This window comes from Haliotis rufescens, unplaced genomic scaffold, assembly GCF_023055435.1.
Source record: "Haliotis rufescens isolate VD_foot unplaced genomic scaffold, xgHalRufe1.0.p SCAF_1, whole genome shotgun sequence".
Lineage (NCBI taxonomy): Eukaryota > Metazoa > Mollusca > Gastropoda > Lepetellida > Haliotidae > Haliotis > Haliotis rufescens.
Genome location: NW_025963779.1, coordinates 83,273,376 through 83,299,497, shown reverse-complemented (window position 1 = coordinate 83,299,497; position 26,122 = coordinate 83,273,376). Strand labels below are relative to the sequence as shown.

Sequence of the window (26,122 nt, the reverse complement as noted above, 5' to 3'; positions counted from 1 at the left end):
TCGTTAAAAGATGGTACATGTTGTTACCCTGCCTGGCCCATGAAATTAAGGGGTTAAAACAGGACTGGTCGACTCGGAGTCAGTATACTGTGTCTGAGTGGGGTATTCAAGGTAAACTGCGATATGGTATCTCAGTGGGCTAGCACTATAAACTCGGCATTAGTCCGGACTAGTACAAGCCCACACACACACACACACACACACACACACACACACACACACACACACACACACACACACACGTAGCCACACACACGTGCATGCACGTCGCTATGTACAATAAGCTTGCGCGTTCTTATCACTTTGAGAAGCAGTAATAGGGTCATGTATGTATTTCTATAATTTACACACCCACAGAGCCATTCTGTACATTTGACACTGTCAGGTCTCTACTGTAAACACGCCGAAGACCCGGGTTCGATTCCCGACATGGGTACAATGTGTGAAGCCCATTTCTGGTGTCCCCCGCCGTGATATTGCTGGAATAATGCTAAAAGCGGCGTAAAATCAAACTCACTCACTCACTCACTCACTCACTCACTCTACTGTAAACAGAGGAATGGGGCATCGTACTCTGACCTCTGACACGATTTTAGCTTGTTGCGACTTTATCAGGGAGACCGTTTTCTTAGAGTTCCTTGTTATATGCGCTATCGACTTCAAAGCCCAAGTTGAGGTCTCTCGTGATGCGAGAATGAGCACGAACAAATGTCAGTAATAAGCACCAAGATCAGTTGTCAGTTGCATTTGAAGAAGAAACCAACACTATTGACCCAAAGGGTATGCCTATAATGTGTAATATAGTGTTTCTTTACTGAACAACTAGGTTTGTCATATCCTTCTCTTCGAGCTGCAGCTTACCTGAATACAAAATGTGAATATCAAGCTTGCAGACGATTCCAATAGCGATGAAACAAATACCGATGTTGAATGACATTGAGTTTCCTTTTTCTTACTTCATGTCCACCAAACGAAGGAATCAATAATACAAAACTACGAAAACAGCGATTGATCCAAGATTTTGCAGTAATTAAAGAAAGAGAAGACTGCTATATGCAATCGTGTTAAGTAACTGACAGTTCTGCAATTGACAGAGTGTTTAATACCAGAGTCAAACTGAAAACAAATGTAAAATTATGTCATTTTTGTGGTTCAGCGTAAAATGCTTAAGGTGGCTTTACTTGTCAATTTATTGCAAATGTCAGCATGTATTGGCAATCCTGACAATGACGGAATCTACTTTTTGTGTTTCCTTTTAACAATTTTGTTTTAGGTTGAAAAAAAATTACGGCAGCATGAAAATACTCGCCTCGGCATGAGATAAACCATGTTCAGTTGTTAAAAACGTCGTTAACAATCCATGCAGTCGAGGTGACATGGCACGTAATCAGTCAGGGCAAACACTCGGACATCCAGTCAACATTTTTTCTCGGTTCTTGAGACAAGGGGTACTTTGTCGGGATCCTCACATGGAAGCAAACATCAGTGTGTTTGTTTGTTTGTTTGTTTGTTGTTTAACGCACACCCCAATATTCCAGCTTCATGTTGACAGTCTGTAAATAATCCAGAGATTGACAACATGAGCATCGATCAACGCACTTGGGTTACGATGACATGCATCAATCAAGTCAGCACGGGAGGCCCAGTCGTCTGAGGCACCGCGATTCGCTGTGTAGTGTTGCGTCCCTAGGACACGCCAGAAACCTATGACTGTGGGTTCGAATCCCGGTTCGCCCCTAGTATGTTTCTAGGTTTGTCAGCACCATACCCGTGCTCTTGGGATTCACCGAAGTAGTAAACGTGTGAGACCTGCATGACTTTGGTCTTTCCTCCCACATATCCTCCCCAACTGGAATACTGTTAAAGACGGCGTTAAACCCAACTCACTCAGTCACTCACACCAGCTACATGGCTGTGGCCTGTAAACAGTCGTGTCGAGACCAAATAAACCAGTGATAATTTTGAGCAACGTCCAACGCCTACGGGACGGAATGACACACAGTCAACCACTCGATGCCGTGAGTCGACTCTTACAATCAAAATAGGTCGCTGGGGACCTATTCCAACGCCGAATCACCACAGGGTTCTGTCCCCGAACGCCCTATTAGACATCTAGGAGAGTCACTGTATGACACATATACCATATATTGCATTCAAAGATATGATACAGACACGCAGATGCTTTCAACAATTTCCTTTTTGCTCCAGACGTTTACCTCACTGACTTCTATTATTATCGTATTACGCCATATGTTGTTATGACTCAGTTTACAAGCTGCTGTTTGTTATATCTAATGACTCAAGTAGACATACAGCGTCTGAACAGTTGAATAAGGTGAGGTGATATGGGATTTGTGTATGTGTATGTGTGTGTGTGGCTGCTTGTACTAGTCCGGACTGATGCCGATTTATAGTGCTAGCACACTGAGATACCATGCCGCAGTTTAACATGAATACCCCACTCAGACACAGTATACTGACTCCGAGCCGACCAGTCCTTGTTTTAGCCCCTTAATGCCGAGCGCCAGACAGGGTAACAACAAGTACCATCTTTTAACGTCTTTTGGTGTGACGCGGCTGGGGATCGAACCCCGGACCTTCCGCTCTCCGGGCGGACGCTCTACCATTAGACCACGGAGGCGGTCAACAGTTGAATGAAAGCACCTGCTTGTGGGCAGATTTTGTAGCTGTTAATCGAGCAGTCACAGACAATGCGAACGCCGTCCGCGCCTTCTTTGATACTACATGATATCGTTCTTTCATTGACAGAAATGGTAACCATTCATGTGTTTTTTGGCCACTGGAAGCTAACTTGTATTTGTCTTATTATTATGAGTATGCTTTAAGGTTCAATCGCATTCACGCGTGTAAACCGTCATCATCATAGCATATAATCAGACGTTGTGTGAGCTCTAGATACATATTTACGTTATACGATAAGATTTCGATAGCTAAATCCTTACATACAATTTGAAATGTAGGTGATTTGTTTCAATTCATTCACTTCCGTTTATTATTATTATGGCGGGGGATATTGAAATGGGTTCCGTCCGTCCGTCTATGCGTCCGTGTATGCGTGTGTGCGTCCCGAAATCGTTTCCGGAGCATAACTCAGAAACCGTTAAATATTCTCTACGAAACTTTGCATGTCCACCAGACTCATGCTGAACTGGTGCTTTTTGCTATTTAGGAATTTTAGAAAAAAATTTTTTTACGTTTCCATGGCAAGTTGGACTAAGGTTCTATAAGGGTGGTGTTCATTTCCGGAGGGTAACTCAAAAACTGTCAAATACTTTCTTACAAACCTTTGCATGTCTACCAGACACATACTGAACTGGTGCCTTTTGCTACTTAGGAATTTTCTAAATTTATATTTTTTGTTTCCAGGACTTAGGTTGGACTTAGGTTCTATAGGGTAGAGTTTGATTCCGGAGCGTAACTCAAAATCCGTTCAATACTTTCTTACAAAACTTTGCATGTCTACCAGGCACATACTGAATTGGTGCCTTTTGATATTTAGCACTTTTAGAATTTTATATTGCTTATGTTTCCATGACAACAAGTTGGATTTAAGTTTTAATATAGGGTGGGTTCACTTACTGGGTATAACAAATAAACTGTTAAATTGCCAAAATATCCTTGCCAAACATTGCATGTCTATACATAAAGCACATACTGAACTGGTGCCATTTGATATTAAGGAGTTTTAGAAATGTATATTTTAGAATTTCAATTGCAGCTATTTTGACATGGGTAAGAGAAATGTTGGGTCAGTTACCTGGTTTGGGACCATAACGTGTTAAAATGGGCGGGGGATATAGATAACTTCGGCGACTATACGCTTGTTTTCTTTGAAACTTTTTATTTCTATTTCAGATGCTAGTATAAACGAAGGAATGAACCATGACGTCAATTAAAGACATAAAAGACTGGTTGATCAACAAATGTCGAATACCTAATATCCATGTTCAAGTGCCTCTCTCACCACCGGGTAGAGAAAGTTCGGGATCATTTGGATCCATAGTTACCCCCCAGACAATACCAGAGTTTGTCATTCCTGGATCCAACGACTCTTCACGCCACCCAAGTATAGGCACTATATCCAACGATGACGAACTATTTAGTCACTCGAGTGAGAATAGCCTTCCCTGTTCCGCTCACACAAGTCCAGGAATATCCCCAAGAGGTTCTTTTTCGGGGCTGGGTGTACCAACAAGCAAGAGTCCAGTTCATATTCGGTCTGCCCCTGTCTCCCCTAGACATGAGAGCAAACGTATAGCTGAAGCATTTGGAGCAAGGTCTTTGTCAAATATTGTGTACGTGGATGTTAATACGAATGCAGATCCGCAGTCGAAAGCAGCAATGAGTCTATCTCATTTCAAGACAAATACGTCCTTCGGGTTTTCGACTTTGAAAGAAGTTCCCCACACAAGGAGAAAGGAGTCTTTATTTCACACAGGAGATTTATCATCCTTACATTTTATGCCAGTTATTGGATTCCGAAAGGCAGCTTCATTGGACCAACCGTGTGGACCCATGTTTCAGGATCTAAAGCGGAACTCTGTGGATCATAGTATTCGGCCTACTGTTGTGAATTTTGCGTGTGTGGATGAGGACAATCTGCCGAGGAGGGAAAGTAGCAGACGATCTCTGAAGTACTACAGGCGAAGGTCTTCTTTACCTGGATTAGCTGAACAGTCCAAATCTAGTGATGGAATGGATGACTCAAATGAGGAGAGTAGCTCAAACGAAAATATTCCAACATGTCAAAGCAAAGGAACAACATACCTGTCACCGAAAGATCGATCTACAGCTAAACGCCACTCCTCGCCTGACTTTTCCCCCACTACCACTCCCCACCCTTTCTTCAACGACGGTCAAGCTAGATCGTCCTCAGTAAACAGTCTCATTGTGCCTGGGAGCTCATTCCCATTGAAACAGAAACCGGTATTTGGAGAGCTTAAATTTGCATTTCATTATTTGCCTGATACACGACAACTGAAAGTTGTATTGATAAGAGGAGAGAACCTCGGCGGCCATCATCGACTTGACTGCCATCTCAATGTGTTTGCTAAGCTGTACCTTATGCCTGGCAAGGTTCAGAAACAAACATCGGAAATCACTAAGCACTCCAAAGACCCTGTTTTCAACGAAGAGATCTTATTTAATGATGTATCGTTTGAAGTCTTGCAGAAGATGACCCTAAGAATAAAACTCTACAATAAAGGACATCTTAAGCCTAATGAGTATTTGGGGGAACTTAATATGGCTCTTGGGAAATTCGATCTGTTTCAAGAAAATCGAATGTGGCGGGACATCGAGCCTAAACGAGAAGGCGAGGTAATTCATTCGTGTGTGTCGTTTATAAGAAGGAACGTTCACATTCATCATTCTTTACATTGACTACTTTAACAACATAAAAAATAATATTTTGCAAGCCTTATTGAAAAGCAGATTGAGAACCACATGTACATGATCTTAGTAAGGACTGAAAAACCATTGATCATTGAAATTATATGTTATTCCTGGAAGGCAATTTTTAAATTCTGGAAAATTGTTTGAATGGGTAGAATTGAGTTGTAAATGGCCATGATAAGCTGTTCTATATGAGACGCATTTTTTGTTAACACATATCATTCTTAAGATGTATAAAGATGAAACAGATGAAATAGCTGAGAAACTTTGTTGATTTCTCGTCTCAATTCCTAGGAGGATCTCGGTCATCTTCAAGTGTCCTTGCAAATCGATGACCAACAAAAGCAGCTGAAGGTGACAATTGGTCAAGCAACACGACTCCCTCATCACCAAATCACAGGACCTCCAGGTAAATAAGAGAAAAACACCCTACGGGTTTGTTGACATGCATGTACTCTTGTGCTTTGGCACCATCGTGTGACCTTGGCCCCTTCACATACTGAGCTGTCGTTGGCTTTCGAAACTCACCGGCATTTGTTTGCAGTGATACCTACCTTAGGTTTGATTTAATATCGTAGCAATAATAACCTAAATCTGATGGGAGTGACCTTTGTAAGTCAGATTTGTCTGACTGTAAACGTTGGTGCATGATTAAGTATACTTCAGGTTGACTAGAACATGCATTTGTTTCCCAGTCAACATTATGGACATTAATATTTGACCTATTTGATACAGACTGAATCGCGGGACTGTCTTCACAGCCAATGTATTCAAATCCATCTATAAACACAAAACGCCAACGTCAATCATCGGGTGCAAAAGCCAAAATAGAGGTGAAAAAACACCGTATGGGTTGTTCCAGCTGACTTTATGGTAAAGAGTGAGGGTATGTTCAGGATTTTACTTCACTGTCTGCAAAACCAAAGTAATCTTACCGTATTTATCACAATAGTACCATTGTGGCAATCGATCGAACCCTGGTTAAATTGCGTGACATGTAAACTCCCACAAGGCTAGCTACTGTCAGCGTACAAATCAGGGTCATCTTTGAGATGTCACTTAAAAACAGGATACATTTTTGGTAACCAGTTCAAGAGATATAGAGGATATCATATGAGTGTTCATGTCATACTATGTTTACGACACGAGTGTCTCAATTCCGGCATTTCCCTCGCTTCGGGAAATACCGGAATTTAGGCACAAATGTCGTACACATAGTATGACATGAACACTCATATCATGTTCTTTTGTTACCGTAGAAGATGTCTATATACAGAGAGGAGTTTTAGTGTTTACCGATAAGGACAGCAAGTCGAAACAGTAGCGGAACGACAATTTGTCGAATGACGTCAACAATCATCAGCTATGACGTCGTTACTAGTGTGACGTCATTCCAATCTTGTGTAACATTAAGATTCGAATGACGCCAACAATGCCGTCCAGATGACGGAAACAATACACTGTTTTCTCGTGACGTGAAATGACCCTAGGGCACATACGGTTTTTATGAACCCTGATATGTTTGCAACCGTAGGTAATAAACATGTTTATTCTCTGAAAGGACGAGCCGTATTCGAACACATAATATTTATTTAAGACATCCAGCATTTCATATAAATAATGTGCTTTTGGGGTAAAACCTGAGGCCAATTTATATTTTTTTCACTATTTTCTTGAAGATTTTCTTACAGAATGTCAACGCTAGAGAATAACAAATCTCGATTATCCGCCCAATCCTCTGTCAGCAATCCCCGGATATGAAGCTGTCGGCGCTTTATTTCAACTACTTTTGAGAAATTAACCAACAAATATAACGACTGACGCCAGATACTAAAATGGCGTGATCATGTGAGACACGCGACTGATGAACAACGAGGATGCGCTGTAGATTGTACTAGAGATTACTCAAGTAATGCAGCTACTTAATGCATCTTAATTATTTTAGGTAGTGGCACACTTAGAGTTACTGGCGACATATTATTTTGGTAACATAAATTATTTATTTCATCTTGTGGTGGCCTTTTTAACAATGTATGTATGAGTGCAGTAACTGGTGTGTTTTGACGTGGTGTGTTACAATGTTTGTATTGACCCCCATAAGACCTGCGAGTGCAAGCACAGCTTGATGCCCTAAAGAAACCATACTTTGCACATTGTTTGCGAAGGGCCTTCTCGTTACTAATGCCAATCTCTGGAGTACTAGATTATATGTTGCTATCTTGTTTGATACACATATTTACGGTATTTTGTATACTCATATATTGCTTTCACACCTTCCTCTTCTCCGATCATTTATGTATTTGACATCAAATCAATCATCAGTTGGGCTTCCATTGGAAGGTCACACATCCTGGAACTGGTATTGATATTCCTTAATATTCAGAGTAGGTGGTTGATGAATTCGAATGAAACAGGTTATAAAGAGCGGAGGTTCATGCTGTTAGTAAGGAAGTTACGCGTTGGTTTGAAATCGTTTCCTGTTTTCATAAGTCGGTCTAGTCCCTGAACAGACATTTGTGAGTTCAAGGGACATCTAAGTACGGCCTTGCAAATTGTCGAGAGCAATTGAGGCGACATATTACTGATGGATCACGTCTGTATTGTTGCCCGGGGAGACCCTGCTGAATTTGATGAACGCTGGTGCCACTTACAGCCAAGGGAAATTAAACCTCGAACCAGGTCATTTTAAAATGAAGGAATCATATTGGATTTCCATGGTTCATACTGATACCACAGCTGCTTCTCGAGACAAAGGAATGTACATTCATAGGCGTTATATATGTTTGATGTATGTGTGTCAGATCCAAACTTTGGAGTATTTTGGTTTGGGTTGTTGTTTTTTAGCCGCACTCAGCAATATTCCAGCTTTTTGACGGCGGTCTGTAAATAATCGAGTCTGGAGACAGACAATCCAGTGATTTACATCATGAATACCTTTGTAGTATAATAACCTACCATTCGATGATCGCGAAATTGAGCACTCGGTCTGGAATAATCTCGTCATGGTCATATGCTCGTCCGGAACAGTAGATGTGCACACACGAACAGATCTCATCCCTCATCGTTCCCGGCTTGGGCTTAGCTCTCACTTTGTTGACAATAAATCTATCAAAGAATTATATCAAGCAGACCTCTATTCACAGTATATAACCATGTCATACCAAAATTTCTTGTTAATATGTGACAAAAATCTTTTTGGGACACAGTACAGATAATGATTATTTTCATGGTGTTTGCATTTGACATTTTTCTGATGTACAATTACTGGACAAATAATACCTCACGCTGCTAACTAGCGCTCTCGGAGAATCTGAAAGGACAGCTTTGAATAGCGAGAAATCCATTCCTGGCTTAAAAACAAGAGCCTCCCTTCTGGCAAAATGTCACAATATTACAGTTCTAACCAAGGCACGCAATCTGCCGAAAGGAATTTAGAGGCCAAGAATCAAGAGATCACTTAATTTATTTTGCCTTGAGGTAAACAATTCGGTATGCGTGTTACAATGCTTGCAAATGTCGCTGACACGTTCGTTCCAAGAAATCGTGTTCAATCGCCCAAATGTGATCTTACTGCTATTCTATAAATGATATTCCCGAACCAGAAATGTACCTGCAATTGTTTACCCCCATGTACCTCCATGTGGATAAGTCATATGGGGATTCTAGTGCAACGAGATAACAAGGCAACGAACGATATTTTTTATGCTTACTATTCAATACTCCACACGAACCTTGCTCATAAAATCAATCATTGGTTTGTCGGGTCAGAAACTCAATTATTAATAGGACGTTTTGCTGACGACGGAGGTAAACAAATTAAGATGAAATAATATAATGTGTTAAAGCTTTTTTTGACAAAGGCTTCTTTTCCAAATCTCAAATAATTCATTTTCTATGAACTATCCTCTATCCTCTACCTTTGTTACATATGTGGGTTTCTCATTAATTTGAGAACGGGATCATTTATAAATCTGAAAAACACAGATAATACCTCGCTTGCTATCATGCACGAATCACATTTGTCCACGGTTTGATCTGTCCGTTTGTCAGCCTGTCGAGTAAGACCATCAGCAAATAAAAATCGATGCCACAGAGATATGGAGATAAAGAGATTCTTCCCACGTTGTGTATATCTTGTTCAGGTTAGATGGACGTTTGTAACGTTCAAATCCTATGGAAGTGAGTCTTTCTAACCTTGGTGAGGCTGTATCCATCCTGGTGCTGGGCACCAGAGGCACAATTATTGATAACACTGCCTCCAGTACCACCAAACAATTATCCATGACGAATTATTTGGTTTGTTTACAGCAGATACGACCTGAAACACGGTCTGCCCTGAAGCTACGATTTCATCCTACATTGCCTTAATTGTGAGATTTTACATTATTAACTGTCATCTGTGAGTGTAGAGATTGGGAATACCTCTCCGTACTCCTTTGAGCAAGGATAAACCTACTAAGAATCTGTGAAATTTGAAGGTTGATTATGTCTTTGGGCAATACCCTGTAGTAATGCTAGGGCAGAATAGCACCGTTATTGGCAGTGACGCTATCAATTTAAGTGAACTTTAGATCAAATCTTGTCAAGTTTAGCCACGTTAGCCCAAAGAGATGCGAACATTAGTTGTAAGTTAACCACTTTGGGTGTAACAGAAGTCCAAAGCTGGTTACAACGTAGAAGGCTCTAGTGGGTTCTGACAACTAACCGGAATGGCTTCATCGATACATTGCGTGTAACCACCGCACGCCTCTTTAATGTGCAATATCAAACAGGTTTGAAATGAATAATTAGCACGGCAGGGTTGGGTGTTAGAGATGAAATATTCTTTCATTCACGATATGGACATTATTTATCCAGTAATAAACACATAATTTAAAATCATATTTTGCAAATTCTGAGGCGTAATGTTATTTTCTAGTATTTTCTGTGAATTATACATAATGCTGCATCAATAGTTGGATGTCCATTCGCAGATTGAATCGATCATAGGACGTCATTGTTGAACCATGTATAATTTAAACATGCGTAAGTACATAAGGTCACCTGAGGCAGATCCAGTAAATTATTTCATGACTACGTCGCGATGATTAAGGCCATGCCTGTCCAAACTAATGAAAGGCATGGACGGAAGAAAGTACCTTGCCTTCGCTTCGTCCTCAGGATAATGATCCAGACAGTTGTCGCGTTAATAGGGCATCTAACGAGGCAAATAGCTCAAGGCGCAGGTCACCGAGGGCAGTTTACTTTTGACATTTGTAATTGCTCACAATTCTGAAACACGGGGTCTCTGTCGCTCACCGGACAAATACTTTAGTGTTCCATGCGCGACACGTCTATATGTAAACTTAGGACACAGATGTAGTGAACCATAAGCATCTCACTTATTGTAGGCTCTTCTGTACTTACCTTGTCGAGGCAGGAGTGTCCCAGCCCCCTTAATAGCCGAGTGACATGTACATTGATTGGGCGTGCCATGGTCTTATGATCGTGGGTTCGAATCACAGTTTCACGTCGAGGTAAAAATATGCATACCAACGAAAATTACAGTTGTGTCTCAATGGCTTTAAATTTTCACAGACCAAGTCAAATTGTATACATTTGTGTCGAAATATGAACCCCATAAAGACACCGAACTATTTTCAGACGGCCCTCCAATAAAGATAGTAAAAGAAGTCAAGTTTCGGGGATTAATTTTCGACAATTATTTGACGTTTTTACCACCTATCATGTATCTGTAGACTAAATGCCCGAAGGCCCTAGATTTGCCGGAAGTCGTCACAAATTGCGAGGGGATCAGACAACCCTCCACCACTTATATAGATCACTTATCCAGTCTAAGTTAGACTATGGCTGAATTGTGTATGCTGGAGTTAGCAGGAGTAATTTTCAAAAAGTAGATTCAATCGATCATCTATGTCTTGTTGCCTTTCGAACATCTCCTATTGACGTTCTCTATGCGGAGGCTGATGAACCGTCCTTAAAACAACGCCGGACTTAATTGTCTCTTCAAAATATTTCTAAATTACCATCAAATCCCTCCAATCCTGCTTCTGGCTCCGTCTTTAATCCCTTCTATGAACAACTGTTTCAGAAGAAACCAAAGCTCGTTCCTCGTTCGGGAACAAATCCCATCTTAGTGCTGCCAATCTAGATCTGAATATTAAATCACCTTATCGGTTTTTGACTCCTCCTCCCATGGCAGTTGGTGAGGCTACTAATAGACATTTTCTTGACACGGTTTATAAAATCTGACACAAACTAACTAGCGTATGAACAGGAATATGTTCAATTAAGAAATATATTTGATATTCGTCGATCAATCTTTACTGATGGGTCCAAGGACGGAGACAAAGTAGCAAGTGACACTGTCCTTGGATAAAGAATTAAATCAAAATTATATGTCACAAGACAATAGCTCTACTTCTACTGCTCAGGCAAATGCTATCCTTACAGTCATGGTATATATTCAACGACAGTTTTCATGTAAACACTTTATCATTTTTTCTGATTCTCTTTCTTGTCTTCAAGCACTGAATAATGATTCGTCGATTTATCAAAATATTTTAAATATTTTAGAACTATACAATGATCTTTCAACTGGCCAATACGACTTCGTCTTTTGTTGGTTTCCGAGTCATGTGGACATAACATGTAACACAATGGCCGATGCTGCAGCAAACTCAGCACTCAGCAAATCTGTGACAGCATTTCTTTTACCATGCAATGATCTTAAACCTGTAAATCGATCTTACATCCGTGATCAAATGCAAAAGAAGTGAGACACCAAGTAGACAAATTACATGAACCAAAAATTGGATACACCTATTTGGATTTTCGGTGCAGATTTGATGAGGTCATTATGCGACGATGCCGTATTAGCCGCGGCTGATATACCCATGAATATTTATTAAAGGGTGAGGATCCTCCGTTTTGTATCCCGTGTGATGAAAGAATCACAGTGAAGTGACATTATGGCTGAAATATTGCCGCCGTGACTTAAAATTTAACCCATTCACTCGAGTTTCTTCTTGATAATGATCCTTGGTGTATCTGTAACATATCCGTGCTCGTGGGTTTCACAAAGTGGTAAACGTCTACAACATGCATCACTTCGGACTTTCCTCCCTCAGGAAACTGGTATGTAAAAATATAACTGAAAGTCTGTTTAAAGAGCCGTTAAACATGCTCACTCAACCCATTGCTGTTCTCCTAAACTCTTGAGCGGCGGGGTAGCCCAGTGGTGAAAGCGTTCGCTAGTCAAGATTCCCACATGGGCACAATGTGTGAAGCCCATTTCTAGTGTCCCCCGCCGAGATACTGCTTGAATATTATAAAAACGGCCTAAAACCATACTCACTCAATTGTACACACTGTTAGTGACATGACGATGAGGTGAACTACTGGAGATAAAGTGACATATGTTCCTTAAGATATATTGATATTTGATGTATACTGTTGATGTGCGACACATTTTGTATTGACGCAGTTTGTATTAAGACAGTGAATGCCGAACAACACTTTCTGAAACCATGTACTGCAGACTCAAAAAACCTTTCAATTTTTCAGATCCCTATGTGCGAGTTGAATTTAGTCAGCCGGGTGAAGAACCAACACGACAGCAGACCCGCATTCGGCGCAAGGCGTCACATCCGGTGTTCAAGGAAGCGCTGACTTTCGACATATGCAGCATCAGGCCCGATATATTACGTTGTATGTCGGTCTGTCTCACAGTCTTGGACCATGACCGTATTCGAAGCGACACTGTAATAGGCCAAGTGCGATTCGGGTGTGATGCAACAGAAGATAGTGAGATTCTCCATTGGCGAGAGATTACACAGAACATGGGTTGTGATGTGAGTCGTTGGCATTACATCATGGAATCTGCGGAGGAATACTATTAATGTTAAACCAAATGACGATGAATCGTTTATCAAAGGTTTATGATACCGCTTTCTCCTATTTTTCTACAATAGATATTGTTAACAGTACATTCAGTTTTCTATCTTATGACGGCTACAAGCACTATCTTGAACTGCCATATGCTTCTGTATCATCACTGGGATCATCACTCAACTGCAGGATGTCATACTTGCTATGGCACACAATTCACAGTGCTTGCTATGTAATATAATCGTGCCCTTATATAAAAGTGACTTATGCGTTTGCCACTGGACACGGACATTTATTATCATACTTCCAAGGCATAATAATGAGACCTTATTTGTTCACGAGATCTTGATAAAATACTATGTATCCCGCCTGGGAGGGAAATAAATTTCTCATGGGGAGAATAACTCCCTTATACCCCGCCACGAAGAAAACACGTTGCACTTGAATTACTGAGCGGAAGAATGAATTCATTATACCCCGCTTCGAAGCTTTTTCCTAGTCAATGAACGTCACGTGACATACATGTAGCCCAAGATAACCCCGGCTCAATCGAACAGCTGTTTTCTATAAATTTTGAATTTGTTTGGATTTTTTGCAGATGAAATCATGTCGGTAAATAAATTCGTGTAAGGATTCTGTTCCGCTTACTATTCGACCAATGCAGAAAGTATTGGTGTGACCCGATGGTTTGATCATGAAGTTGCAGTGGTAATATTGTTGAATTAAAAAATAATCAAGTAAATTCAAGTAAACCCTTGATTACACGTCTCTTCAGACAATGTCTTTTTTATTTAATCAATGTATATATTCATTCTTTCATCCTCTTAATCGTTATTCTTTTATTCATCATGCAAATATGTCCATGGATGTACACTGATATTAAACACAAATGACACACCAACATGCCTTTCCTTCATGCATTGATAATTTAATTATTCATGTAACCAGTTTAAATGCATCTAACCGTAAAAAGAAATGCTATCGCTCCCTTTGTTGCGACGAGGTCGCATTCTAGATACCTCTTGGAATCGTACAATGGACTATTATTTCTTATCATTATGGAAATGTTTGGTACTTATATTTCTCGCCACTACCGACCATTTAGTGACGCTTCACAATCAAAATGTTGTCGAAATGCAATCGATGAGAGTGGGTGGTTTATTGCCTACCTATTATGTTGCCTCTTACGACGAGTATACATGTATGTTGCTTGGAACCAATTCTAGTCCAGGTTTTTAACCACTTTGGTGAAACCGATGTGCACGGGTATGATGCTGACAGACCTAGATCATCATCAGGGAGAATCTGGGCTTCGAACTCAAAGGCCTATAGGACCTCTAGCAACTAAAGACAAACTTTGCAAGACAAATTGTGGTGGCTAAGTCGACCCGTCTGTGTGTCCCCAATGACCAATCGTCACCGTTGTAGGCACCACAGGATTTTACTCATCAATTCACTATCTTTTACAGGCATTTCTTTAAAGGGGCACTAATCTCCGACTTCTTCTCGGCTTACGAATTTTTAAGCACTGATTGGTTACCCGTTATGAATAAAGATTTCAAAAAAGGGCGCATGTTCAGCCTAAACAAACGGACAAAAAGAACGGTGGAAGCCGAAGCTTCACGGATGTTCTTGTTTAAACAAGCATGAAATACTCACATCCCCCGCCAATATGACATGTCGGGTGTGTGCAATACATTAGCTCCTGTAAACTATGTTCACTGGGCCTTTTTGTAAATTGCCTAATTGCAGCACTAAAAAAATGTTATTACTGGTGTTGTTTTTCCATCTGCAGTTTATGATAGAATATGTTACTGAATTTGTAATGAGTCAGGATGAGACATATGGACGAACAACTTCTTTATTACAATTAGGAGCGATGGTTTTGGTGTAGGTTCTAACACCATTATCAAGCAAGTGAAGTACAGAGTATGGTTGACAAGAATATATATTGTTTATACAGTTGAGTAGGTTTAAGATCAGTTACACTGTTGTATTTGTAATGAGTTGTGTTTCTGTATGAAGTTAGTCAGTGAATGCAACAACCGTGTCCATGACACTCTTGGAGGAACATACGCTCAAGCAGTGCAGAACTTAACAACAAGAAATGAAATATATTCAATACTGGGAGATGACATTATGTGCCAAGTTTGGTAAAGAAATATAGTACGTTTTTCGGAACTGCTCCGTAAACGAGGACTACCGCCATTTTCAGTGTAAGTCAAAGTCGTTGCCATGGAAACTCGAAAAATAACTTTTTAAAAAAATCCCAAACTATCAAAATGCACCAGTTCACCACTAGACCTATCAATGTGCAAAATATGGTGAAGAAAATGGTCTGTTTTCAAGATCTGCTCCGGAAACGAGGACTACCACCATTTTCAGTCAAAATCAAAGTCGTTGCCATGGAAACTCGAAAAATATCTTTTTTAAATATCCCAAACTATCAAAAGGCACCAGTTCACCACTAGACCTATCAATGTGCAAAATATGGTGAAGGAAAATGGTACGGTTTTCAAGATCTGCTCCGGAAACGAGGACTACCACCATTTTCAGTCTAAATCAAAGTCGTTGCCATGGAAACTCGAAAAATATTTATTTTTTTAAATCCCAAACTATAAAAAGGCACCAGTTCACCACTAGACCTATCAATGTGCCAAGTTTGATGAAGAAATATAGTACGATTTTCAAGATCTGCTCCGGAAACGAGGACTACCGCCATTTTCAGTCTAAATCAAAGTCGTTGCCATGGAAACTCGATATTTCTTTTTTTTTAAATCCCAAACTATCAAAAGGCACCAGTTCACCACTAGATCTATCTATGCGCCAAGTTTGGTGAAGAAATATGGTACGGTTTTCAAGATCTGCTCCGGAAACGAAATGTGACCGACGGACGGAAGGACGGCCGGACGGAAGACCGGACGGACGGCACCCATTCCTAATATCCCCCTTCCACATCGTGGCGAGGGATAATAATACCCCTGATGGTTAGAATTTAATAATAATAAAATGCATCCCTGAAGTGAAAGCATTTTCGGATTTTGGATTGTGTGGATAATGCGATTGCTACACCCTTGTTGTCATCCATGTTTCCTGGTATAACCTGTGTATTTGTTGTCATTCACTTGAACCTCAGTTAATGAATTTATTACAGGTATAATTATTGGTAGCTCCACTCAGATTACCAGACAAAGGTTCCCATTTGGCATTTCTTGTGTCCGTCAGCACAATATTTCGTACAGACAATGTTATCTTATGATCAAATCTACAAACCATTATGACCACGTTGGTCTGATATCGGCACCCTGCTTTCCAGCTACAGAAAACAGACCTCACACTAGATTAAGTAGTATCGCTGGTCCCGATTTCAAGCACAGTAGAGTGCTAAATGGATTGCTAAAGATGTAATTTAAGGACGAGATATGGTAGAAAAGCATAAATGCGAAGGATTTGTAAGTCAGCCTTATCAGTTCGCATGTATTAAGTACAAAACTCTACTGCGTCTAGGCTGCATTTGAACAGTGACTGGGTATTTTCTGTTGATGTTAATGGACAAAACTGGCTTCTGCGCTCATGTCGTCAAGTAGCTCCAACTGAAAGGGTAGACTCTAACAGTCTTCTATGCCATCATTAAGGGATGACGGTCCTTCCATTTCTAAGAAGAAGGCAGCAGAGTTCAAGAGATAAGAGATGGAAGATGATCTAAGTTTTGCAAGACCTTTGTCTGCCACCACTTTGGAAAACGATGATGATATAAATGTCACATGATATGATAATGGATGTTCGTCTATTCATCACACGTTACAGCCAATGAAATAGACATCTCTCATGCGAGAGGTGAGAACATTCGGAGGAATGAACTTGGCTCGACTAAGGTTTCGGAACTTCGGGTCACTCTCCTCTCGTGTGAATTTACGTCATTTTGAAGCAGACCCAGCTGATTTGCTGAGTAATCATGTAACCCATGGATGTGACTTGGGTTCACAGCTATCAGCCAGAGACATAAACAACAGTCAGAGCAATGGAAACCTGTAACATAACTCCGATGAAGAAGGCAAAGTCTGTTCCATTAGCTGACAAGGTGGTGGCTTCTGTTGTCTGGGGGGGAAGGGAAACACCATGAGAATATCAACTTGAAGTCTAAACGTTTCGTGGAAAACTAAAGGGGTGTTTTTCCATCAGGAGAATGTACCCATGAACAAGTCTGATGTCGCAATGGCTGCAGTCCGTGGTTGTGATCTTGATATCATTGATTTCCACCTCTTCCAAAACTTGAAGAAATAACTGTCTGGCAAGCCTTATGTAAATTATGTGGAGGCCTTTTAACTGCTCCAAAATGATTCCTTCTAACTCCTCCAAAAGGAGTCCTTCTATGTCATTGGGATCCAGCCTCGTTGGCAGAGGTGTGTGGACCTCTGAGGGCCTTATGTTAAAAAATAATAAGGAACCATCTCCATCAAAGTTGGTTGGTTGGTTGGATTCTTGTTTAACGCCGAACTCAGCAATATTCCAGCTATATGACGGCGGTCTGTAAATAATCGAGTCTGGACCTGACAATCCAGTGATTAATATCGTGAACATCGATCCACGCAATTGGGACCGATGACATGCATCAACCAAGTCAGCGAGCCTGACCACCCCATCCCGTTAGTCGCCTTTTACGACAAGCATAGTCGCCTTTTACGGCAAGCATGTCCATCAAAGTAGTCCATTTAGACTCAAAATCTTTCAGACACACCGCGTATATAGTTTATGAGCTTTGTCTGAATTATTCCACCAATTTTGCTTTTATCATAATGACAATATTTGTAGGGCATATCACCAAAACGGTTGCGTTGTACTCGTAGTTCTTATTCCTTATGCAATCGTGTCTGTTTCAACTAATACTTCTGAGCTTTTTCAAATGTTCATGTTGGCGAAAGGGATATGTACTATGAACTTACTCAAGCTGTTTCCAGGTTATTTTTCCATTAAAAACGACAGATATGACTGGGTGTAGATACAACTCTGGATGATATGCTGGATGGTGAATGTTTAAACCATACGGTGTAATTCATTCAGTTTTTATTTCGATTGAAAAGGTGAGTGTGAGATGGTGAAGGATTGTATAGGTGAGATGATGGGCGTTCTACGCCTTGTATCAAATTTAATTTTAACAAAAGGGATGAACGCGTCAAATTTTGAGAGTACTACTCACAGAGAATACTGACATATAACAATTAAACGTCCATAAGCTTAACATGCCATCAGCATCCATGTCGGAACTATGATCTTTAAATAGGACAAACGTTTCGAACACCAGGTAACTCGCCATGTATTTTTATTCCCTTCGAGTTGACGTGGTTGGATAAGGGAAAGTGCATTTTACAGTAATCATCTAGTCCCATCTATCCTTAAAAATACGTCTGACACTGTGTTCTGAGACTTTCTAACAAGTATAGCAACCCATACCACACATCATGCGAGTAGTGTTCTTTCCAAACAAAGTGTCGCTGTTTGAATGTTCCGCAATAACTACCTGGTATTGACATTCTCAGCTTACCTATAGAATTGTATCAGTTGGAAATTACTCTTTTCATTTCCAGCTCTGCGTCTGCAGAATTGTGAACTTACAATTCCAAGGCACGAAATGGCAATTAATTAAACAGCTTTTATTCATCCTCCATACACGTAAAGTACATGAACACGTCAGTAAATATAAATATATAAGTATATACATATATAACTTGGACTTAACCAAGATATTGCCAGTCACATGTTTTGCCCTTCCGTCGTTCACATCGATGGTATATTATATATTGACGCAGGTCGTATACGCATACCACAAGCCTACAATGTAGGTAAAGTACTGACAAACCAAGGACCATAATCTGGAATTCGAACGCACGTCCCGCGGGTACTGGTCCACCATTTTACGACAATACTTGATTTCGATTTGATATTATTAATAACTGGTTACAGTTCACAATGCCCTCTGGTGCAGCTATATTCACGGAAACAAGAAAGCCGATTTGTTGCCGAAAAACACTGATGACATCCCTTCGCAGTGATGCGCCTTGACGAATTTGAACTATTTTATACACGCTTCATGCAGTATTGAATCGATTCAACAGATAAGACATGTGAACGTTTGTGTGGTTATTTAAAGCGTCGCTCAAGGTTCCATTCTCCACATGACTACTATATATAAAACTCAACTCACTGAATCACTTTACTCGCAGGGAAATATATCTCTCGGTGTACGTCTGCATAGTGTCGTATTAAATATACTATCATAAGTGTGCGTCACCCGTTACGCAGCCAGTTGAAGCTTCTGGATGACCTCATCTACCGGTGAAAACCTTCTAATGTAACTAAACATCTCAGTGTGTAGGTAATCTGACATCGAGTCGATTAGCCACCGTCACAAACTCGGAAGGCTGTCAGTAATACTGTGTCTCATACTGCTGTAACTGGCTGTGCATCGGGGGGGGGGGGGGGGGGGGGGGTAATATTTCTGCATGTCAGTTTCTAATCCGAGAAGATCCGGGTTGGAATATGCCTTCAGCAACCCCATGCCCGCCCTAAAGGGCGATGATGATTGTCGCAAGAGGCGACTAACGGGATCGTGTGATCAGGCTCGCCGACTCGGTTGATGCATGTCATAGTATCCCAATTGATGTCAATCACTGGATTGTCTGGTCCAGACTCGATTATTTACAAAGCATCATCATGTAGCAGAAACAGTGCTGAGTGTGCCGTTAAACAACAAACAAACAATCAAATAAATATATGACAGTCTAATGTAACAATAAATTTCAAGGCATTTTAAAACACTAGAATAGGCAGATGTTGGCCAAGGAAGTTACAGACAGCACGATATGGTATATGGTATAAAACGGGCACATAAACTTCCTTAGGTGGTTCATTCCGAGGTGCTACAGACCTGGATAATAATGTGTCATATTACCCTGTGTTTCTAGATCGTTTCCCATTGTATTTGTCAAAATGTTTTTAAAGACCGTGACATACTGTGAAGAAGCAGTGAAACATGTTTTTCACAACACAACGACAGGAGACGACCCATACAGAGGTGTGGTGTGACGTAGCTATTTTCTCTTATAAAAAAGAGAAAGAATATATCACACGTATCATTGAGTGGCCGGGTCGTAGAACAAGACACAGACCGTTTTCACAGGTGAGTCATTCCATAGCATCTCAACATTTTACTTTATGCAAAGTCCTTTATGAATTCCACATATGATCAAGATCCAGCTGTTCAAATTGTAAGTACAGTATATAATATATGAATCAGTTACACGCACGGATACATAAAACGTTTCCATTCTCATAACTGAACTGAAGAACCACATTTCAATTTCATTTGCATCTTAATTGTTTAAGGATTTCAACATGGATTCACTCCGAGAATTCAGGAGGTGGTGTCAAGTCAAATTACTTGGGATTCGAAAAGATGTTCGACAAGTCTTCACCAAGGAAGATCAACAAAGTGACGGTCCATACCTGACACCGGAAACAGTCCCTACATTCGTCATACCAGATTTGGTATCCCTTTCACAACATTCTGAGGAAAGACATCTTTGTGTAGAGGAAGAGCTGGTGTTAAACGCAGGCCTTGCATTTCATAGCCATGAAACTAAGAAGACGAAAGCAGTTGCTGGCATATCTAAACTGGAACTCCTAAAGCAGAACCAGTTCAAAGCATGTATGAAGTCATGGAAGACACGTGAATGTAATCAATCAAGCACACATGAGGATTGTGATGGCAACGATACTGATTTGGAAAACTTTCCATTGAACATAAATCCACAATCTCCTTCCTTTCCTTCAATAGAAGATATTCCATCTGTCTATTTTGGACAGCTTGATCAAGAGCAGGTAGGATCTTTTTACAGGAAAAAGATCAACAGAAAACCACCGATGTCACCTCCGAGGCAAGACGCCATTCATCATCGGATGGTATCATTTGAATTTATGGAAGAAGATCCGCTTCCGAGACGATATTGTAGCATACGTTCACCGAACCAATATCGTCGGAGATCCTCACTGCCTAGCATAGAATCCATGACACATCTACATACGGAGGAATCTGATAAGAGCGATATTAGCAAGAAATCGCATTCAATCTCCAGCAGTGATGGGGAAAGCATTGCCAAACAGTCCGTGAAATCCAAAGTTCACAGAAAGTACAACTCAGTAAAGGACACTAGAGATGTTTGGACTCATTTGGATACTTCCCGCAAAACACGTTCATTAAACGGGGGGTCTAGTTCCAATCCTTGCCGAGTCCCTAGCGGCTCCACAACGCCGATCTCTACCTCAAGCATTAGCCCAAAACTACGTGCAGAACTTGGGGAACTCAAGTTTGATTTTACATACTTGCGCGACAAAAAACAGTTAAAAGTAGTACTACTGAGAGGTGTAAATATTGGTGGTTACAAAACATCGGATTACAATATGAATGTATATGTTCAGCTTTGTTTGGTGCCATGCAAACTCCAAAAAGAGTTTTCAAAGGAACAAAAGCATACGAAAGATCCATATTATAACGAAGAGTTTTTCTTCTCCAACATCAAGTTAAGGGATGTTCAGGCAATGACTCTTCAATTGAATATATACAATAACATACCATATAAGCCAAAGGAATTCATTGGGGAAATCTGCGTTGCCCTATGCAAGTATGATATACTTGCAGAGACACGAGTATGGAGGAACATTGAAAAAAAGACGAACAGGAAGGTAAGTATCTGAATACACCTTATTACATTTAAGTCTCTGGCTCACCTGTATTAACATGACTTAATCACTGGATTGTCTGGTCCAGACTCGATCATTTACAGACCGCCGTCATACAGGTGGAATATTGTTGAGTACGGCGTTAAACAACAAACCAACCAACCAACCAACCAACCAACATTACTTCACGTCAGTAATAATATGTAATTCAACCTTAACAATTATACTATGATATGTATTGTAAATGTGATTCTTTCTGTATACATTACACTTGTGATTTGAATAATGAAAATATGAAAAATTCATGTATTTTTATTTTGTTCGTTAGGAAGATATCGGCCACATCGGTTTGAGTCTGAATATAAACACCAGACACAAGGAACTCCTAGTGAACATAGGGAGGGTGACGGGACTTACTTCTACCGGCAAATCATGTGGTAAGTGCTATGTTATATCATTATTCTAATATAATAGCATTAGTCATGTAGGTGTTGTGGCAGTGGTTTCGTTGCTATATGGATTAAACTCATTTTAACTCACACTAACTTGAGGTTTCAGCCTTGAAATGCGATAAACATTTAACCGTTCTCTTTCCCTATTTTTCAGATACCTATGTGACAGTGGATGTGTCACAACGATTTGGAGATGTCATCCAAAAACGAACACGAGACCAAAACAACTCGTCTTATCCCGTGTTTAATGAATCATTCACATTTGATTTGCCATCGGTCGATTTAGACGATCTGACGACGACTTGTGTCACTGTCTCTGTATTCAAAGTTGAACTCTTATTCCATGATAAAATGTTAGGGCAGGTGCGTCTCGGGTATGACAGTACAGAGGATAGTGAGAGGTTGCACTGGCAAGAAGCGCTCTTAAGTCAAGGACGGAGTGTTGGGAAATGGCACTACTTGATGGAATCTGGTGATGTCTTCATCTAGAAGACACAGGAAAACACACAATGCATCGGCCTGGTTCATGTAGAGTGAAATATTGTCGTTAGTCTGCATTTCCAGACACTAGTTCTACGTCTACACAATTAACGGGTCATTACTCACAGCTAGGATCCTGCTGACATTTGACGAATTGACTGGTGATTGTCCATATGAACAAGGTGTCATTGTACTCGGGTTGTATATACGTACATTAACTGACAATTTTCTTCTTCTATGGAGAAATTAAAATGTCACAAAATGTGATACATTTCTGACTGTAAATAGTTACGGCATCAAGTATGTATGGTTCAAATTTATTGCATTTGTGGTTTAACAATATTGGATAGGTAATTTCTGAGATTCTTATTTTTGGATTGAACAAAGCGGAAAAAGATAAATCATAATTGCAATCAAAATAAACTTTTGTCTTTATTCAAACTGGATACAGATGGAGAGGACAATATCATTAAACAACTATTTTGTACAATTTACACTTTTATAAAGAAGTGTTAAATACATGTGAATGATTATATATCTTGCCACGTAGTATTTGTTTTTTCCTCTAATGAAATGTCAAGTTGTACAGTACTATTTTTTGTTTAAACTGAATCCACTGTGTCGATATCAATTGTTTTAAGGAAGGATCATTGTAGATGTGATGTGCTGATTTTATTAAAATATATTACGACCCGTGAAGATCCGGAATAGGTCTTCAGCAACCCATACTTGCCGTAAAAAAACTATGCTTGTCGTGAGAGGCGACTAACGGGAGTGGGTGGACAGGCTCGCTGACTTGGTTGATGCATGTCATCGTATCCTAATTGCGTGGATCGATGTTCATGATATCAATAATTGGATTGTCTTGTCCAAACTCGATTATTTACAGACCGCCCTTATATAGCTGGGATATTACTGTGCGCGGCGTTAAACAACAAACATACAAACAAAATATATTACTGCAACTGTGATAACTATCATGAAGGTAAACATAACTGATATTACGGCAACATTGCAGTTTACCGGGCGCAGCTGTGGCTCTCACAGACCAAACGTGCCACTTCGATATTTAGGGTTAGTTGTGTAAGGGTTTTTGTAGGCTACCGCCCACTCTATCCCAAGCCCTTGGATCCCCTTTTCGATGAAGCCCATTTTCGATGAAGCCCCCGGTTACGATCATTAGGGTTAGGAACTCCTTCACGATACTTAGGGTAGGGAACATGTGCCAGTTAAACACCCCGTTACGATCCTCAGCGTAAGTTCTGAGTTAGTGTATGGGTTAGGTATTCAACGAAATAATCCAAAGAAATGTGAGGACAATGGGTATTTTACATGACGTTTCGAGTTTCGCAGACAAAATGGGTTCTTTTCTTTAAAAAAACCGAACACTAAATTTGTGATAGCGCCCTTGGTCCATGGTGAGGTGTTGCCTAACAAATTGGCTACGTGAGTTCGATCCTCAGCGCGGCGCTATTTGTTATCTGTCAAGTGCATTAGTCAAGGTGTTATTATAAACATAGTTTTAACACACAGGACGTGTATGTAATGATAAGTTGTTATATAAACGTGAACGAAAGACGAGGAACAAAATCGTTCATGTGGGATCTTGAATTTTTCAGTTTTTTCAGGGTTCACTCTTCTCTAATCATCACAAATCCGAGGACGCATTTGTCTTTCATCATGGCGATTCACATATGTTCGTGTTCACTGGCTATCCACGATGATAACGTTAAATGATGTTTTAACGGCCTGAATTCCTCCTGATGCTGTTACCATGAATATCACACCGTTGCTGGAGTCTTCCTCGATAGCCTTCATAAAAGCGCCTGTGACATGTTCCATGCTGAAAATGAGAAATGAAATATACTCAACAACAAAAGTTCCTGTGACACCAATATTTCAGTGTAGTTTTCAAACAAGTCAAGTTTGGTTTTCAATATTGTAGTACATGTATGGAATCAAGTCATAAAAACGCAACTGCAACAGAAAAGCATGCATTCCATGCAAAAGTTGACTTTTATGCAAGCCCCATTCATTTTACTTCCCAAGAATGGGTATAAAAACATGTGCGTTAACGGGATTCCATATGCATTGTTTAGCATAGTGTTGACAACAACCACTCAGAAAACTCCAAAATTACGCAATTATTCAACATTACGAAAAGCCGCGTCTGTCCGAAAATGAGCGTCTGGTATTCTTGAAGCAGGATCGAATCAAAGTGATGTTGCAAGATAATTTAACGTCCACAGAAACACCATTTGGTGTTTATGGCAACGTTGGCAACAGACGAATGCAGTCAGCGACCATCCTCGGAGTGGCAGGCCACGCGTCACCAATAATCGACAAGACAACTGGATTCGAACAACACACCGACGAAATCAATTCCAGCCAGCAACAGTGACTGCAAGAAGCATCCCTGGCCTTCGACGAATATCTTCACAAACCGTACGTCGTCGCCTCAGATGTGCAGGGATTGTCGCCAGAAGACCCTCTAGACGTCCCATTTTGACAGGAAACCACCGTCAAGCACGTCTACAGTGGTGCCGACAGCCATGCAGTGGGGACAAGTTCTATTCACTGACGAGTCTCGTTTTCACCTCAGCCACAGCGATGTACGGATTCGAGTGTACCGACGTCGAGGTGAACGTTACGTCAATCATTGTGTCGGGGGCGGCAGCGTTATGGTATGGGGTGGGATTACAGCAAGACAGAGGACCCGTTTGATAGTGGTAGAGGGGAATCTCGATGGACAGCGCTACCGCGACGAGATCATCGGCCCTGTTGTTCTACCGTTTTTGCGTCGTCATGGCCCAGGCATTACCTTTCATGACAACGCCCGGCCTCATATTGCTCGACTCGTTCAGAATTCCCTTCAACAAAACAACGTGAATGTCATCCCCTGGCCGGCTCGCTTCGAAAACATGCTCCAGCAGATATCCCACAGGACTTTGTGCGACGCCTGGTCCATTCCATGAGACGAAGATGTGTTGCTTGCATCGTAAACCAGAGGTTGACACACGCTATTGATTTGTAAATTGACATTTTGGCATGTTCATGTTTTTTTGGTTTTTTTTATGAAATCACGCATTTTCTGAAGTCAGTGTGGCATATTAAACCATTTGAACACTTACAGGAGTCTTCTATCTGTT

At 40.6% G+C, this 26,122-nt stretch overlaps 2 protein-coding genes across 9 annotated transcripts in view; one reads left to right on the top strand and one right to left on the bottom strand.

The window, feature by feature from the left end:
- Window positions 1-14,202, top strand: part of LOC124136917 (C2 calcium-dependent domain-containing protein 4C-like) — a 49,845-nt gene extending 35,643 nt beyond the window's left edge. For both annotated transcript variants that reach the window (XM_046502981.2, XM_046502982.2), the window contains exons 2-4: window positions 3,877-5,340; window positions 5,710-5,824; window positions 12,982-14,202. In XM_046502981.2, coding sequence (XP_046358937.1) covers window positions 3,904-5,340; window positions 5,710-5,824; window positions 12,982-13,316 — 1,887 coding nt within the window. In that variant the 5' untranslated portion in view covers window positions 3,877-3,903 and the 3' untranslated portion in view covers window positions 13,317-14,202. The remainder of the gene's footprint in view (window positions 1-3,876; window positions 5,341-5,709; window positions 5,825-12,981) is intronic.
- A 9,608-nt stretch (window positions 14,203-23,810) lies between these two features.
- LOC124136915 (15-hydroxyprostaglandin dehydrogenase [NAD(+)]-like) overlaps window positions 23,811-26,122 on the bottom strand; it is a 28,700-nt gene continuing 26,388 nt past the window's right edge. For all 7 annotated transcript variants that reach the window (XM_046502974.2, XM_046502978.2, XM_046502977.2 and 4 more), the window contains exon 8: window positions 23,811-24,816. In XM_046502974.2, coding sequence (XP_046358930.2) covers window positions 24,678-24,816 — 139 coding nt within the window. In that variant the 3' untranslated portion in view covers window positions 23,811-24,677. The remainder of the gene's footprint in view (window positions 24,817-26,122) is intronic.